Source organism: Euprymna scolopes, chromosome 26 (assembly GCF_053919585.1).
Source record: "Euprymna scolopes isolate OS-2025 chromosome 26, ASM5391958v1, whole genome shotgun sequence".
NCBI classification, from domain to species: Eukaryota; Metazoa; Mollusca; class Cephalopoda; order Sepiida; family Sepiolidae; genus Euprymna; species Euprymna scolopes.
Genome location: NC_136507.1, coordinates 26,607,708 through 26,621,185, shown reverse-complemented (window position 1 = coordinate 26,621,185; position 13,478 = coordinate 26,607,708). Strand labels below are relative to the sequence as shown.

At 33.4% G+C, this 13,478-nt stretch overlaps 1 protein-coding gene across 1 annotated transcript in view; it reads right to left on the bottom strand.

Moving 5' to 3' along the window:
* Nucleotides 1-2,340: 2,340 nt before the first annotated feature.
* LOC145247866 (ganglioside GM2 activator-like) overlaps nucleotides 2,341-13,478 on the bottom strand; it is a 34,188-nt gene continuing 23,050 nt past the window's right edge. Inside the window, exons 2-4 of the mRNA XM_080109484.1 lie at nucleotides 7,377-7,569; nucleotides 4,637-4,844; nucleotides 2,341-2,573 (exon numbers count right to left, since the gene is read on the bottom strand). Coding sequence (XP_079965610.1) covers nucleotides 2,487-2,573; nucleotides 4,637-4,844; nucleotides 7,377-7,569 — 488 coding nt within the window. The 3' untranslated portion in view covers nucleotides 2,341-2,486. The remainder of the gene's footprint in view (nucleotides 2,574-4,636; nucleotides 4,845-7,376; nucleotides 7,570-13,478) is intronic.

Below are 13,478 nucleotides of genomic sequence, written 5' to 3'. Positions count from 1 at the left end.
CACTGGAGATGGGGCATCCTATCGGGTGGCAGACATTGGCTCGCCGCAATTCCAGAAACTTCGACCCAAAAATCTTTATAGAATTCTAACCGTCGCTTTAAGTGCATTTTTATCTGTCCTGCACTTGGGTCACCGATTATACTCGCTGGGCGTCCAGTTAGTCTTATAATTACGGGAATTATTGAAATCTTCTCAATACTCTAGTTCTGTTTCATGTCATGCATAGGGTCACCTGCTCCCTATTGTGTCAGATTTAACAGCTACGTTTTCTAGGTACGTAACCGTAGAAATAGCATAGTCATAGTGGATGCTGTATGACTTATTTCCATTTCGATATATGTTAACAAACGAGCGAGATTAACAAAATTGTTTCTGCAAATATGCAACCGCCATTCCAATGTATGTTCGGAAAAAAAAAACTTCCCGACAGCGTAAGCTCAGAGTCTGTGGTGATACCCACATAAACTTGTAAGTATAACGAATAGATACGACCAACAATGGAAGTCGCGATTTTCGTGTTCTCTGTGCAGAAGATATATTCCATCATCATCATCATCATCATCATCATCAACAACAACAACAACAATGTTGTCATGAGAATGTAAAACTTCAAATGTTATGTATCCAAGAACTTTGAATTCAAATTGAACAAATAACTGTTAACTTTATTAAACGTTACTTAATTTTCGCCCATAGAATAAGGTAGGTTCAGTCATCATCATCATCATCATCATCATCATCATCATCATTATCATCAACAACAACAATAACAACCGTTAAACTTGTCGCGTGTCGACTGTGCACAAACACATTTAGGCGGTCGGTAAAGGGTAAAGTAACCGACCGATGAGTACAGATCTTTCAAAACTGACGTCGCCGGAGGTGAATAGGTTAAGTAGTTGACCTCACAGATGTCGGGTTTAAACACCTGCAAGAGAACGGGTCGATATAAAAAAAAAAAAAGGTTAGAAGACAGAGAGAACAGAGTCAAAGAGCAACGGTGAACTAGGAGTCACCTCGCTGCGCACGTGTCACTGAAATTCGCCCACCTCCTGCTTCCGCCCCCCCCTGTAACACAAAGCGAGAATTATACGAGTATTTTATACTTTGCTAACGAATGATTTTTTGTTGTTGTTGTTGTTGTTGTTGTTGTTGTAGTTTTTAGTTCTTCTGACGAGAAACTGTTATTTGTGCAACCTGGCTATAATGATTTCCTTCTGTGAAGCAAAGGATAATAACTATAATTGCTTTCGAGTAAACAGGAGGATACAACTAAGATTGTTTTCAACAAAGCAGTTAGTCGTAATATAATGAAAACGGCGCACACTGACAAAAAAAAGTAATTTCCCTGTAAAACTTATTCTTTATCTATCTATAATAGAGAAAGACTTTTTGTGAGATTGAATTTTTCGATTTTCGAAAATGATTTGCTGAAATTTTATTATTTCCTTTGGCCAGTGTAACCTGAAATATTCCCTTGTATAAATTATTTTTATCTATTTTATTTATAAGAGAGAAAAACTATTTTTAAGATCGGATTTTTTCGCTTTTCGATGCTTTCTGTACAAAATATATCCAAGGACACTGCAATTGATTATATGTGTGAAATTTACAAAAGATAGGCTCAGCCGTTTCGGAACTTATGGAGAATGAACTCAGATACACACACACACATGCACACACACACACACATACACAAAGTGACTTTTATATAATAGTAGAGAGAGATAAAGATACACCTCGCCAAAAATTACAGAAAAATATTATGCTTCGCCAGTGTTCGCACTAATGTTCATCTTTTTTATATATTTTACTAGCCTGGGTGTATGGCGTTGCCCGGGTGTTGGGAGGTGTGTGTTGAGCAAAAAAAAAAAAATGGCAGTAGACAGGCAGGCTCGAACCTGTACTACGAAGGAGGAATAGAACGTGAAAAAACGTTACGTCTTTGCCGTGTCGTCCATCGCTAAACTGGAAGTGGCGAAGTTTACAATTAACGCTAGTCAATCAAAAATAGGGGATGACTTTCGAAAATATCGGCGGAAAAAGCGACCTTCGTTGTAGAAAAGTACCCAGTTGAGAATGAAGGAATTAATATTTTTTAGCCAATTTTTCGATATTTGTCGTCCGAAGGGTCGGCTTAATAACGTGAAAATCCGTCGCCTCTGTCGAAAGTTTTAGGCAGACATACAAAAATACATACATACATATAAACATACCAGTTAGATTTATATAATAGATTATTTCAAATGCAATTCGATTAACGGACATCATTTTTCACAGGTCTCTATCTGGAAATTCGTAGATTCTGAAAACGGGTTGAAAAGCATATTAAAACAATACTTTTACTGTTGAGAAATGTTTATTTATATAAAATTCATACAATTCATACAATCCATAAATAACATTGGTAACATTTTTTAATATGCATATAGCGTCCTTCATTTTTTGCTGTGACCGCTGTCTCATTACTGTGTGTTGTTTTGCATTCAAGCAAGGCTGATATCCCATTCAAGACACAAAATGTTTTTCCCATTTCTTCTGTCTTTTGTTTCCAGTTTGAGCTGGTAATCTCCCTGAAGTAAAAAAAAAAAAAAAAAAAAAAACAATATTTAGGAGATTGTGACTTTAACGGTAAAGAACGTTTGTCTATTAGTTGGTTGTTTTTGTTTTACGGCATATCAACTCTTTTCAGATTATTTAATGCCGAATCCAGTGATTTTGAAGAACGATTTTTTAATAGAGTATATTTGCTTTTTTGTTTTTTTTAAGTCGATTTCTATTTAACCCATAGTTGGAGCCCTAACAGGTACTACCACTCCGGGTCAGAGTGGACCTGGGCGCAATGGCAATTAAAGGGTGGCTCCACTCTCCCCAAAGCCCGCAAGCTGGGGCCTCACCATAGGATATAGTTTAAGGTCATATCCAGGACCGAAGTTTGTCTGTGTTTGTGTGTGTGATTTCGTTCCCCATGGAGTCCTAAATGGTTGGGCTAATGTTTTTGAAATTTTACATAGATGTACTTTATGTACCTGGAAGTTTACTATGTTTTCAAGGTTTTCTATTGGAATGTCTTCGATAAGTATAAATAATCGAAAAAAATTCGATGAAAGAACGAACAAGCAACTTTGACTAAAATGAAAACCTTACACAGCCTAATATCACAAGTACATATGAAAAGTTTTATTACAGCACAAGCAGAAAGGTTCGTCATATAAAATCAGCAGTAGACTTTTAGGTATGACAGGGGCGCGTTCGAAATGAATGTTTCTGATTAGACCATGTATAATAATATAAATTAAAGGAAATGTATGTGTGTGTGACTTCCCTATAAATTCGGAAACGGTTAGTCAGATTTTTATTAAATGTAGCACGAAGATACTTTATGTCCCTGGCGGTGTTCGAAGATAGGTTTTTATCGGAATGTCTTCGATAAGTATCGATAATCGAAAAACCCCGATGAAAGAAGAAACAGGCGATTTTGACTAAAGTGAACGCCTAATACAGCTTAACATCATAAGTGGATTTGAGAAGTTTAACTATCGCACAAGCAAAAAGGCTTATAAAATCAACATTAGGTTCTTCTGTTGGATTAGATTTTTTATTTTTTCACTTTTCTGATGATCTTTTTAGTGTGTAGATCGAAAGAATTAATATAAGTTCCGCGATTACTGCGAAGTAGACCGTTGTGGTTTTTTTTCTTCTTCTTCTAAGGAAGACATTTTCAGGAGGGCTGTGTTAGTATTAGTGCGAGTAATGTTGGTGGGTTTTTATAAATAGTAGCCGCGGGACATGCGTGCGAGCAGTGAGTGTCCAATGTGGAAGACAAGGGAATGCCCAGTTCGTGATCAGGTCAGGTAGGAACGGGTGGTTACGACTGGCATTTTAGTTTGTTTCGGCTGAGTTGGAATGTGATTTTATTAAGGGCAGCTTTTTTTTACCCCTTAAAAACAATTTTAACTGTCTAAAGATCCAGAAAAGAACGGTCCGTAAAAAAATCCAATCATTTGAGACCCCTAGCCCCGCTCTGCGACTTTTAATTTTGAAGAAGATTCCATGAACAAAGCTTTTTTATTAGAACTGCACGCCTGTGGAATTGTCTTCCGTTTTCCTGCTTTCCGGCTGACTACAATATGGTTGTGTTCAAGTCTAACGTAAATAAGTTCTTGATGAGCCGTTCCATATAAGTTATCAAATTTAACAAATTTTCATTACTAATGATTATTATATTGTCCAATTTCTACTGTACACTCTTTAACCCTTATCCTTGAGTGGCCTCTTGGCCTTGATAATGAGTTGATACCTATGAAAAAAAAAAGAAAAAGTCCAATGTGAACAAGTTCTAATTGAATCGTCCCCCTAAGTAATCCAAGTTACAAAATTCCCACTGTTTACTATGCTAAAATCACAATGACTAATGTATACCTATTAACCCTTATCCTCGAGTGGCCTCTGGGCCTTGATAAGTGGTGACACCCTTGTAAAAAAAAAAAAAGAAGATAGAATTTTAAAATATGGAGACAGACAGACAGACGTATAGTCGTGTATATATTAGATTATCACTTTAAATGTTTCATAGATTGTTCATCTTAAACTTACTACAGTAAAAGTAAATGCTGTATAAAAAAAAGATTCTTACCGTTGCAAAGAACTTCATGTATGACGGAATTTTTGGTAGATCTAGGGTTACTTGCTTCACTTTGACCTCTTGTATGGGCACTGGGCAGTCGATTTCAGCTTCAGCTGCTTCGAAGGCTTTCAATATTTGGTTCACGATTGGTCCCATAAAACCGCCCCAGTTTTCACTCACGATGCGTTTCATCAGCGTACAGGTGTCTTTGTAGGTGCTGCAAAAGAATAAAGAAAAATGTCGCGTTCGTGTTTTTTGTTTGTTTTTTTTTTTTGTTTTGTTTTTTTAATATATGTACACAATACTAGTATGGGCACCCGGCATTGTCAGGGTGGAAAAAGGTTGTATACTGAGGATATTGAACAACCAAAGCAAAAAAATAAATGAATCAAAACAACAGCGAGTACCCGTGTGACCACAAAAAAAAATAGCCGCAGTGGGCAGACAGGCTCGAACCTGTAACGCAAAAGAAGAAAAGGAGATAAAAGAAAAAAATCTAACGCGCTAGCTGTCACGGCCATGACGACTTATGACGTCACGTCACCCATCAGTGTAGTGTCTCAATATAGAACAGTTTTATGTGATCTAATTTTTGAAATGAGGATTAATAATTTGCGTATGGATTGTTCGAACTACTGTTTGGGGTTGATAAAAGTGTATCTGTGGAACGAACTGAATTCGAACTGACATTAACTACTTAGCCACTGTCATCCCCTTCTTCGCTATTATTTGTAGCCCGTAGTAGGGAGTGGCTAGGTAACCGTTTTTTGTTCGTTTTTAATTAAATTAAATTAAGACAGCCCGGGATATTTCCTTAGGATTAGGTAAACTTTTCTACAGTTGCATTTTTTTCTTTGCAGCGATAAATCGTTTTGTTTGGCAATATGAAACGACATCTTCCGGCGTCTGCAACTCCAAGGTGGAGACATTCATCTTGTATAAGGTTGTTAGGAACGGCCGTTTGAAGGTGTGTTGTTTTTTTTTGGGGGGGGGGGAAATGGTTAAAAAAAAAAAAAATACAACTTACTTGGTGTTTTTTTTGTTTTTTTTTTTTTTTTACCAGTAAAAAATATTTTTAAAAAATAGATAAAACAGAAATTGTTACGGTAGGTCGTTGTTTCTTTTATTATTATTTTAGCGTTTTTTTATTATTATTATTTTAGCGTTTTTTTTCTGTGAATGTTATTATATTTAAATGTTTCCTTCGGTGTTTTGCTTTTTTTGTTGTTTTTTTTACCATTAAAAATATTTAAAAAAAAATAAATAAAACAGAAATTGTTACGGTAGGTCGTTGTTTCTTTTGTTTTATTATTTTAGCGTTTTTTTTTCTGGATTTTATTATATTTAAATGTTTCCTTTGGTGTTTTGCTTTTTGTTTTTTTTTTTGTTGTTTTTTTTTTAACACTAAAAAATATTCCAAAAAATAAATAAAACAAAAATTGTTACGGTAGGTCGATGTTCCTTTTTTTATTATTTTAGCGGTTTTTTTCCTATGATTTTTATTATATTTAAATGTTTCCTTCGGTGCTTTGCTTTTTTTTTTTGCTTTTTTTTTTACAAGGTTTGTATCTAATATGAAGGATAGGTGTGTTCTACCCTGTGAGGCTGCACGCTTTCTCTCGCATGAGTTTTGACCCAGCGTACGAGAAATGCTTCTATCTTAAAACCCTCGTCGGCTATCTGCTTCCAGGCCAAGGGAAACCACTCACCGGCGTACCTACAACCGGTGTTGTTTCCCTAGTTCCCCTACAGTCTTTTATCCTCAACTGTTGCCGTTGCTAGTACTGCCTTTTCTTGCATGACTTCGTAGATGACTTTAAAGACCACCCATTCATGGGCAAGGCTAAAAACATAGGTGGCAGATGAAAGAAATAGCTTCGAGTGTAACGTTTCCCACGTTTACACGCGTAGGCCCAACACGTTGTAGCAGAGTACATGTTAGATGATAGCATGGTTAAAAGTTAAATTAGTTATTATCGATCTATCTGCCCATCTATCTATTTATCTATCCATCTATCCGGTGATATTGTTAAAATAGTTTATATTGGGAGTTATTTATTGTTTATAGAATAAAGTATAGCAATGGGTTTTAGCTGAAGATGTTCACATAAATTAGCTAGGTCAAATAAACAAAATAACCTTGGGTAGGCATACGTAACGGAACTGAGGTCAAGAGGTCGGGAAGGTTAAAGAAAGGAGTAGAGTTGGAGTTTGGTCACGGAAGTGAACAGATGTGCTTCAAGCCAGGAAGCGAGGCTGTGAAGAACAAGCATATAGACACGAAATGCAGGCATTTGAGACAGCTGAAATAAATGTATATTATAAAAATATGTGTTGTTCTGTGGTTTCACAAAAGAAGGAAGAACATGGGTCTCAATTGATTATGGTGTTGGTCATTTCAAGTTTCATCACGGAGGTCAACAGTGAAGATAAACTAACTCTCGGAGAAAGAAAAGGTATGAACATATATATATATATATATATATATATTCTTCTTATTAAAAAAATGATACCTTTATGTTAATATCGACTGTAATATATATCCGTGTGATAACTCTCTGATACAACATGGCTCAGTTTATACATCGATATCATATCCCCTGGCTAAGCAAACATACATACAATTTATACGTTTAAAACGGGTGCAGTTATAAGAACAATATCTCTCACCCACTATACAACATACGTATCGCAAGGTTTTGTTGAACCATGCGTGTCATAAAATAAGAAAGAATGTGTAAAGACGTACCACGATCCAACTTCGAATAGACAAGGAACCGTGATGTAACCAAGCATGGTTTTTCGTCGAATTGTGAATACCACGTCTGAGCCATTCAACGGTTTTAAAACAACCACGCCAATAGTCAGTTGAACCTTTCCGGGCATTCTCATTGGCATCGGCGACAGATCGAATTTCTTGACGTAGATGTTTTCCTTGCTGCCTGTAGGAGGAGAATAAATAAAACGTCTATCAAATTATAAACGAAACACTTTCATTTCTCGAAAAAAAATTCTATTAGAATACGTTTTTTATACAAGTTAAGATATTCTAAAATAAGGACGATAAATCTAGCCTATCATTTTTACTTTTTTGCAAAGTTCAACACTTTTTCAATATTTTTACCGGCTAAAATCCAAATCGTATTTGTTCTACAGATCTATATATCAAGTTTCAAGTTATATATATAAATCAGTTTCAAAAGGAAAAACAAGCAATTGATTGTACGATCGTTTCGGAAAACTTATTCATTTTATTAAAATTAATTAGAATAAATTTATATATTGAGCTTATTATATATCTACATTACTATGATCACTGTTCTTTTAAAGTATAAAGACATTGAAATAAACTTTGCTCTTTAGACACCAGGTCTAATTCCCCTTTCTCTCTCTCTCTCTCTCTCTCTCTCTCTCTCTCTCTCTCTCTCTCTGTATATATATATACATATATATATATATATATATATATATATATATATATTTCTCTAGAAATATACTTTCTTATAATATATACCAATCCTTATTTAAGAGGCTCAATGTAATTACAGAGCAATATAGAAATAAATGAGAAAATCTATATTCCAAAATTCATGATGTTGACCATCTTATAATTTATTCCTTTATTACTTTAGTTCAGTTGACATTTACAATTATATATATATATATATATATATATATATATATATATATATATATATATATATATATATATATATATATATATATGATGAATTCTCCCGACGTATGAGATTCCGCCACAAAAAGTTGCTCGGAAATCTGCACACAGATGATTTGTTTATAGTGGTGAAGACTTGGTGTAGAACCAACCACTTTTTTAGTATTACTGTTAACCTTTGTCGGTGCAGATGACTGTCACAGGACAGAGTATACAGTAGACCGAAGGTTTTTCAGTCAGAGTTTCCTTCTCCTTATCTTAACGAAGACTGGGGCTGCATCTCTCCCAGTGAATTAATGCGCCCCCAGATAATTTCAAAAATAAAAGAACAAATGAAAACACGAAAATGTAATCCCCCCCAACCCCGCCCGAAAAAAGAAGAAGTGTGTGAAAAACTCTTCACCAGATATTGTGGCAGAAAGGATACGAAGATTGCTATTCTCCGGATAGTGAGCACCTTTTTATGATTATATTTCGGTTTAAGCGAATTTCGTTTATGCTACCTCAGTCTAGAAAGATTTGTTTTTACGGTCTGTTGCAACGAAAACAAACTGTAAATAATTTAGTTTCAAAAATGCCAAAGTAGAATTTGTATTAACCGAACTACACGTTTTTATGTAATGAAAAATGATGAGCTATAGCTTATTGTGTTATTAAAAGAAAAAAATAGCAGTTACGTTGTAAAAAAAAAAAAAATTGAAGAAAAAACTGGTTAAAAAAACCTAAATGAAAGTTTTTTTTTTTTGCTTTTGTTTTTGTTTTAAATAAAGAATCGTAGTTGAATTGGATTTTTTAGTTATTTTAAAATAAAAATTCACTGAACTACAACGTTAATTGCGAAATTATGGAAATTATTTTATTTAAACTAATTCCAAAAATAATGCTTGAAAATTATCCGCCGACAAAGAAAACAAAATCAAAAAGAACAAAGTTCGCGCCAAGGGGAAATACTCAAATAATTTTATAAAAAAAATCGACGTCGGTAAAAATAAATTAAATTGAATACGTTATCAATATAAATCAAATTTAAATAATAAACTTAAATAAAACAGTTTAAACAATTCCCTCACTATAAACAATAACAAACACACAGCTATTTGATAAAATTGAGTTTCCTTAATGTAATACGCAAATGATGTCACGTCTTAATCGTATATTTTGCAAGAATTTTACTATATATAGGAATGAATGAAAAATGAAAGTAATGAAACTTTTGTATATATTAATAAACTTGTGAACAAACAAATAAACAAACAAACAGACAGAAATACGAATATATATATATTATATATTGTATTTTTTAATTATTTAATTAGCAGACGAAAGTTTAACAAGGTTGATATTAATAATCACACACACACACACACACACACACACACATATATATATATATATATATATATATATATATATATATATATATATATATATATATATATATATGAATGGAAATGTATAAAACAGAATACGAAAAGTATAAAAGCTTATAACTTTTCTTTATTCGTTTTCAATTGTTGACGTGTAGGAATACAAAATAATATTATGAAAAAAAAATTAAAAACTTTTTTTACAGGTACATGATTTTCGGTCGATCCTTCAGCCTTCATCAGTGTAGTGAAAGTATATATATATATATATATATATATATATATATATATATATATATATATATATGCACAAATTTAAAAAATACAATATATAATAGGATAATATTATTAAATTCCTTATTTTAGAAATTATTTTAGAAATATAGAATTGATACGTATCCCAATCCCCTGTTTATTCATGAAAAATCAAATACGATACCTTATACCTAGCAACTCTTTTCCAAAATTCAGAATGTTCGGTTTAGAAGCAAATCCTGTATAGACAAATATGCATATACACGAGGATAGTCCCCAAACCCCAAAGTTTGAAGGGCTACAAGGACAGGATTGACACCATTAAAACGAGCGACCTTTCGTGCCTCAGAATTTATTTTTCTCAGCCCACATTTTCCAGCGATGAACGATGTCTGTGGATGGGCGTCCGGGCCACATTTTGTCATACGAAGGTTGTTTGCCAGGAATTCAATTTGATAGACGTTTCTCTACTTCTGACGTATGTCTGAGACAGGAGTTGCTTTCTTTGAATCTCACACCGTCAATATCTGCAAAAGAGAGATGACACGTTAAGGCCATGAATTTCAGAAGTTCAGTCATAATAACAATGCAATTTCCAATCTCTTCTGATCTATTCATGTTCTAATACGTTATGGTCATTAGTTTGCTTATTCCTTTAACTAATTTAATTACTTCTTTTATTACAACTATATTTTAATAGGATACTATATTTTAATGGGATACTATATATTAATAGGATACTATATTTTAATAGGATAGCGCGTGTGTTATTTTGTGTCTCACGCTTACGTCTTTTTTCTTTTCACATCTAAGTAACTGTCGTTCAATTCTTATGGCCTTCCATTTCTTGTAATAAATAATTTTGCCCATAATTCTTCATAAGTTTTGATTTCGGTTTCGAATCTAGCTGATGGAACTTAAGTCATCTATATTTTTTATAAATAATTTTACCAAGGATTCTTCATAAGTTTTGGTTTCGGTTTCGATTATAACTGATGACACTCCAGTAATCTAATTTTCATTATAAACAATTTTATTAAGAATTCTTCATAAGTTTTGGTTTCGGTTTCGATTATAGCTAAAGGAATTCTATTTATATACATAAATATATTTTTTCATAAGTTTTGGTTTCGGTTTCGATTCAAGATGATGCACCCAAGTCATATATATGTTTTTTTTTTTATTTTGGAAATCGCAACTTAATAATATATAAAAATCGATAGAACATTCACTTTATAATAATATATATGAAATCTGCAAGAATTAAAATATTATATTTAAGCGTACTTTAAGACCGGGCTTTGCCGGGCGTTCGCGCTAGCTTAGATAAATACTTTTGCAGTTTTAACAAAAGAGCTACAATGATATCAGAGCGTCTCCATTTACGCTGAACATCTACAGAATGCCAACATAATTATATTGCATATGAATCAGTCCTCTGTGGAATTTCCACAGGTCCCACTAGTTTATATGATTTCTTTTTGTTTCTTATTTAGTTATTCTCTTACATCCCTGTTCCATTTATTTTGCTTTGATAGTGCTTTCAAAACTTCGATATATTTCTAGTTCGCTAAGATGGCCACATTGCTATTGGTTTGCCAGTTCTGCATTCTTTGCTGTCTCCCGTTATCTCTTTTTTTATCTCTAGTACTGTATCATCTTTAATACTGTATCATCTTTAGTGCTGCATCATCTTTAGTGCTGCATAATCTTTAGTGCTAAATCATCTTTAGTGCTGCATCATCTTTAGTGCTGCATCATATTTAGTACTGCATCATCTTTAGTGCTGCATCATCTTTAGTGATGCATCATCTTTAGTACTGTATCATCTTTAGTACTATATCATCTTTAGTGTTGCATCATCTTCAGTGCTGCAGCATCTTTAGTGCTCCATAATCTTTAGTGCTACATCATCTTTAGTACTGTATCATCTTTAGTGTTGCATCATCTTTAGTACTGTATCATCTTTAGTGTTGCATCATCTTCAGTGCTGCAGCATCTTTAGTAGTGTATCATCTTTAGTACTGTATCATCTTTAGTACTGTATCATCTTTAGTACTGTATCATCTTTAGTACTATATCATCTTTAGTGTTGCATCATCTTCAGTGCTGCAGCATCTTTAGTGCTCCATAATCTTTAGTGCTACATCATCTTTAGTACTGTATCATCTTTAGTGTTGCATCATCTTTAGTACTGTATCATCTTTAGTGTTGCATCATCTTCAGTGCTGCATCATCTTTAGTGATGCATCATCTTCAGTGCTGCAGCATCTTTAGTGCTCCATAATCTTTAGTACTGCATCATCTTTAGTACTGTATCATCTTTAGTGCTGCATCATCTTTAGTACTGTATCATCTTTTGTGTTGCATCATCTTCAGTGCTGCAGCATCTTTAGTGCTCCATAATCTTTAGTGCTGCATCATCTTTAGTACTGTATCATCTTTAGTACTGTATCATCTTTAGTACTGTATCATCTTTAGTACTGTATCATCTTTAGTGCTGTATCATCTTTAGTACTGCATCATCTTTAGTACTGTATCATCTTTAGTACTGTATCATCTTTAGTACTGTATCATCTTTAGTACTGCATCATCTTTAGTACTGTATCATCTTTAGTACTGTATAATCTTTAGTACTGTATCATCTTTAGTGCTGCATCATCTTTAGTACTGTATCATCTTTAGTACTGCATCATCTTTAGTACTGTATCATCTTTAGTGCTGTATCATCTTTAGTACTGTATCATCTTTAGTACTGTATCATCTTTAGTACTGCATCATCTTTAGTACTGTATCATCTTTAGTACTGCATCATCTTTAGTACTGTATCATCTTTAGTGCTGTATCATCTTTAGTACTGTATCATCTTTAGTACTGTATCATCTTTAGTACTGCATCATCTTTAGTACTGTATCATCTTTAGCACTGTATAATCTTTAGTACTGTATCATCTTTAGTGCTGCATCATCTTTAGTACTGTATCATCTTTAGTACTGCATCATCTTTAGTACTGTATCATCTTTAGTGCTGTATCATCTTTAGTACTGTATCATCTTTAGTACTGCATCATCTTTAGTACTGTATCATCTTTAGTACTGTATCATCTTTAGTGCTGCATCATCTTTAGTACTGTATCATCTTTAGTACTGCATCATCTTTAGTACTGTATCATCTTTAGTACTGTATCATCTTTAGTGCTTCATCATCTTTAGTACTGTATCATCTTTAGTACTGTATCATCTTTAGTACTGTATCATCTTTAGTGCTGCATCATCTTTAGTACTGTATCATCTTTAGTACTGTATCATCTTTAGTACTGTATCATCTTTAGTACTGTATCATCTTTAGTGCTGCATCATCTTTAGTACTGTATCATCTTTAGTGCTGTATCATCTTTAGTGCTGTATCATCTTTAGTACTGTATCATCTTTAGTGCTGTATCATCTTTAGTGCTGTATCATCTTTAGTGCTGCATCATCTTTAGTACTGCATCATCTTTAGTACTGTATCATCTTTAGTGCTGCATCATCTTTAGTACTGTATCATCTTTAGT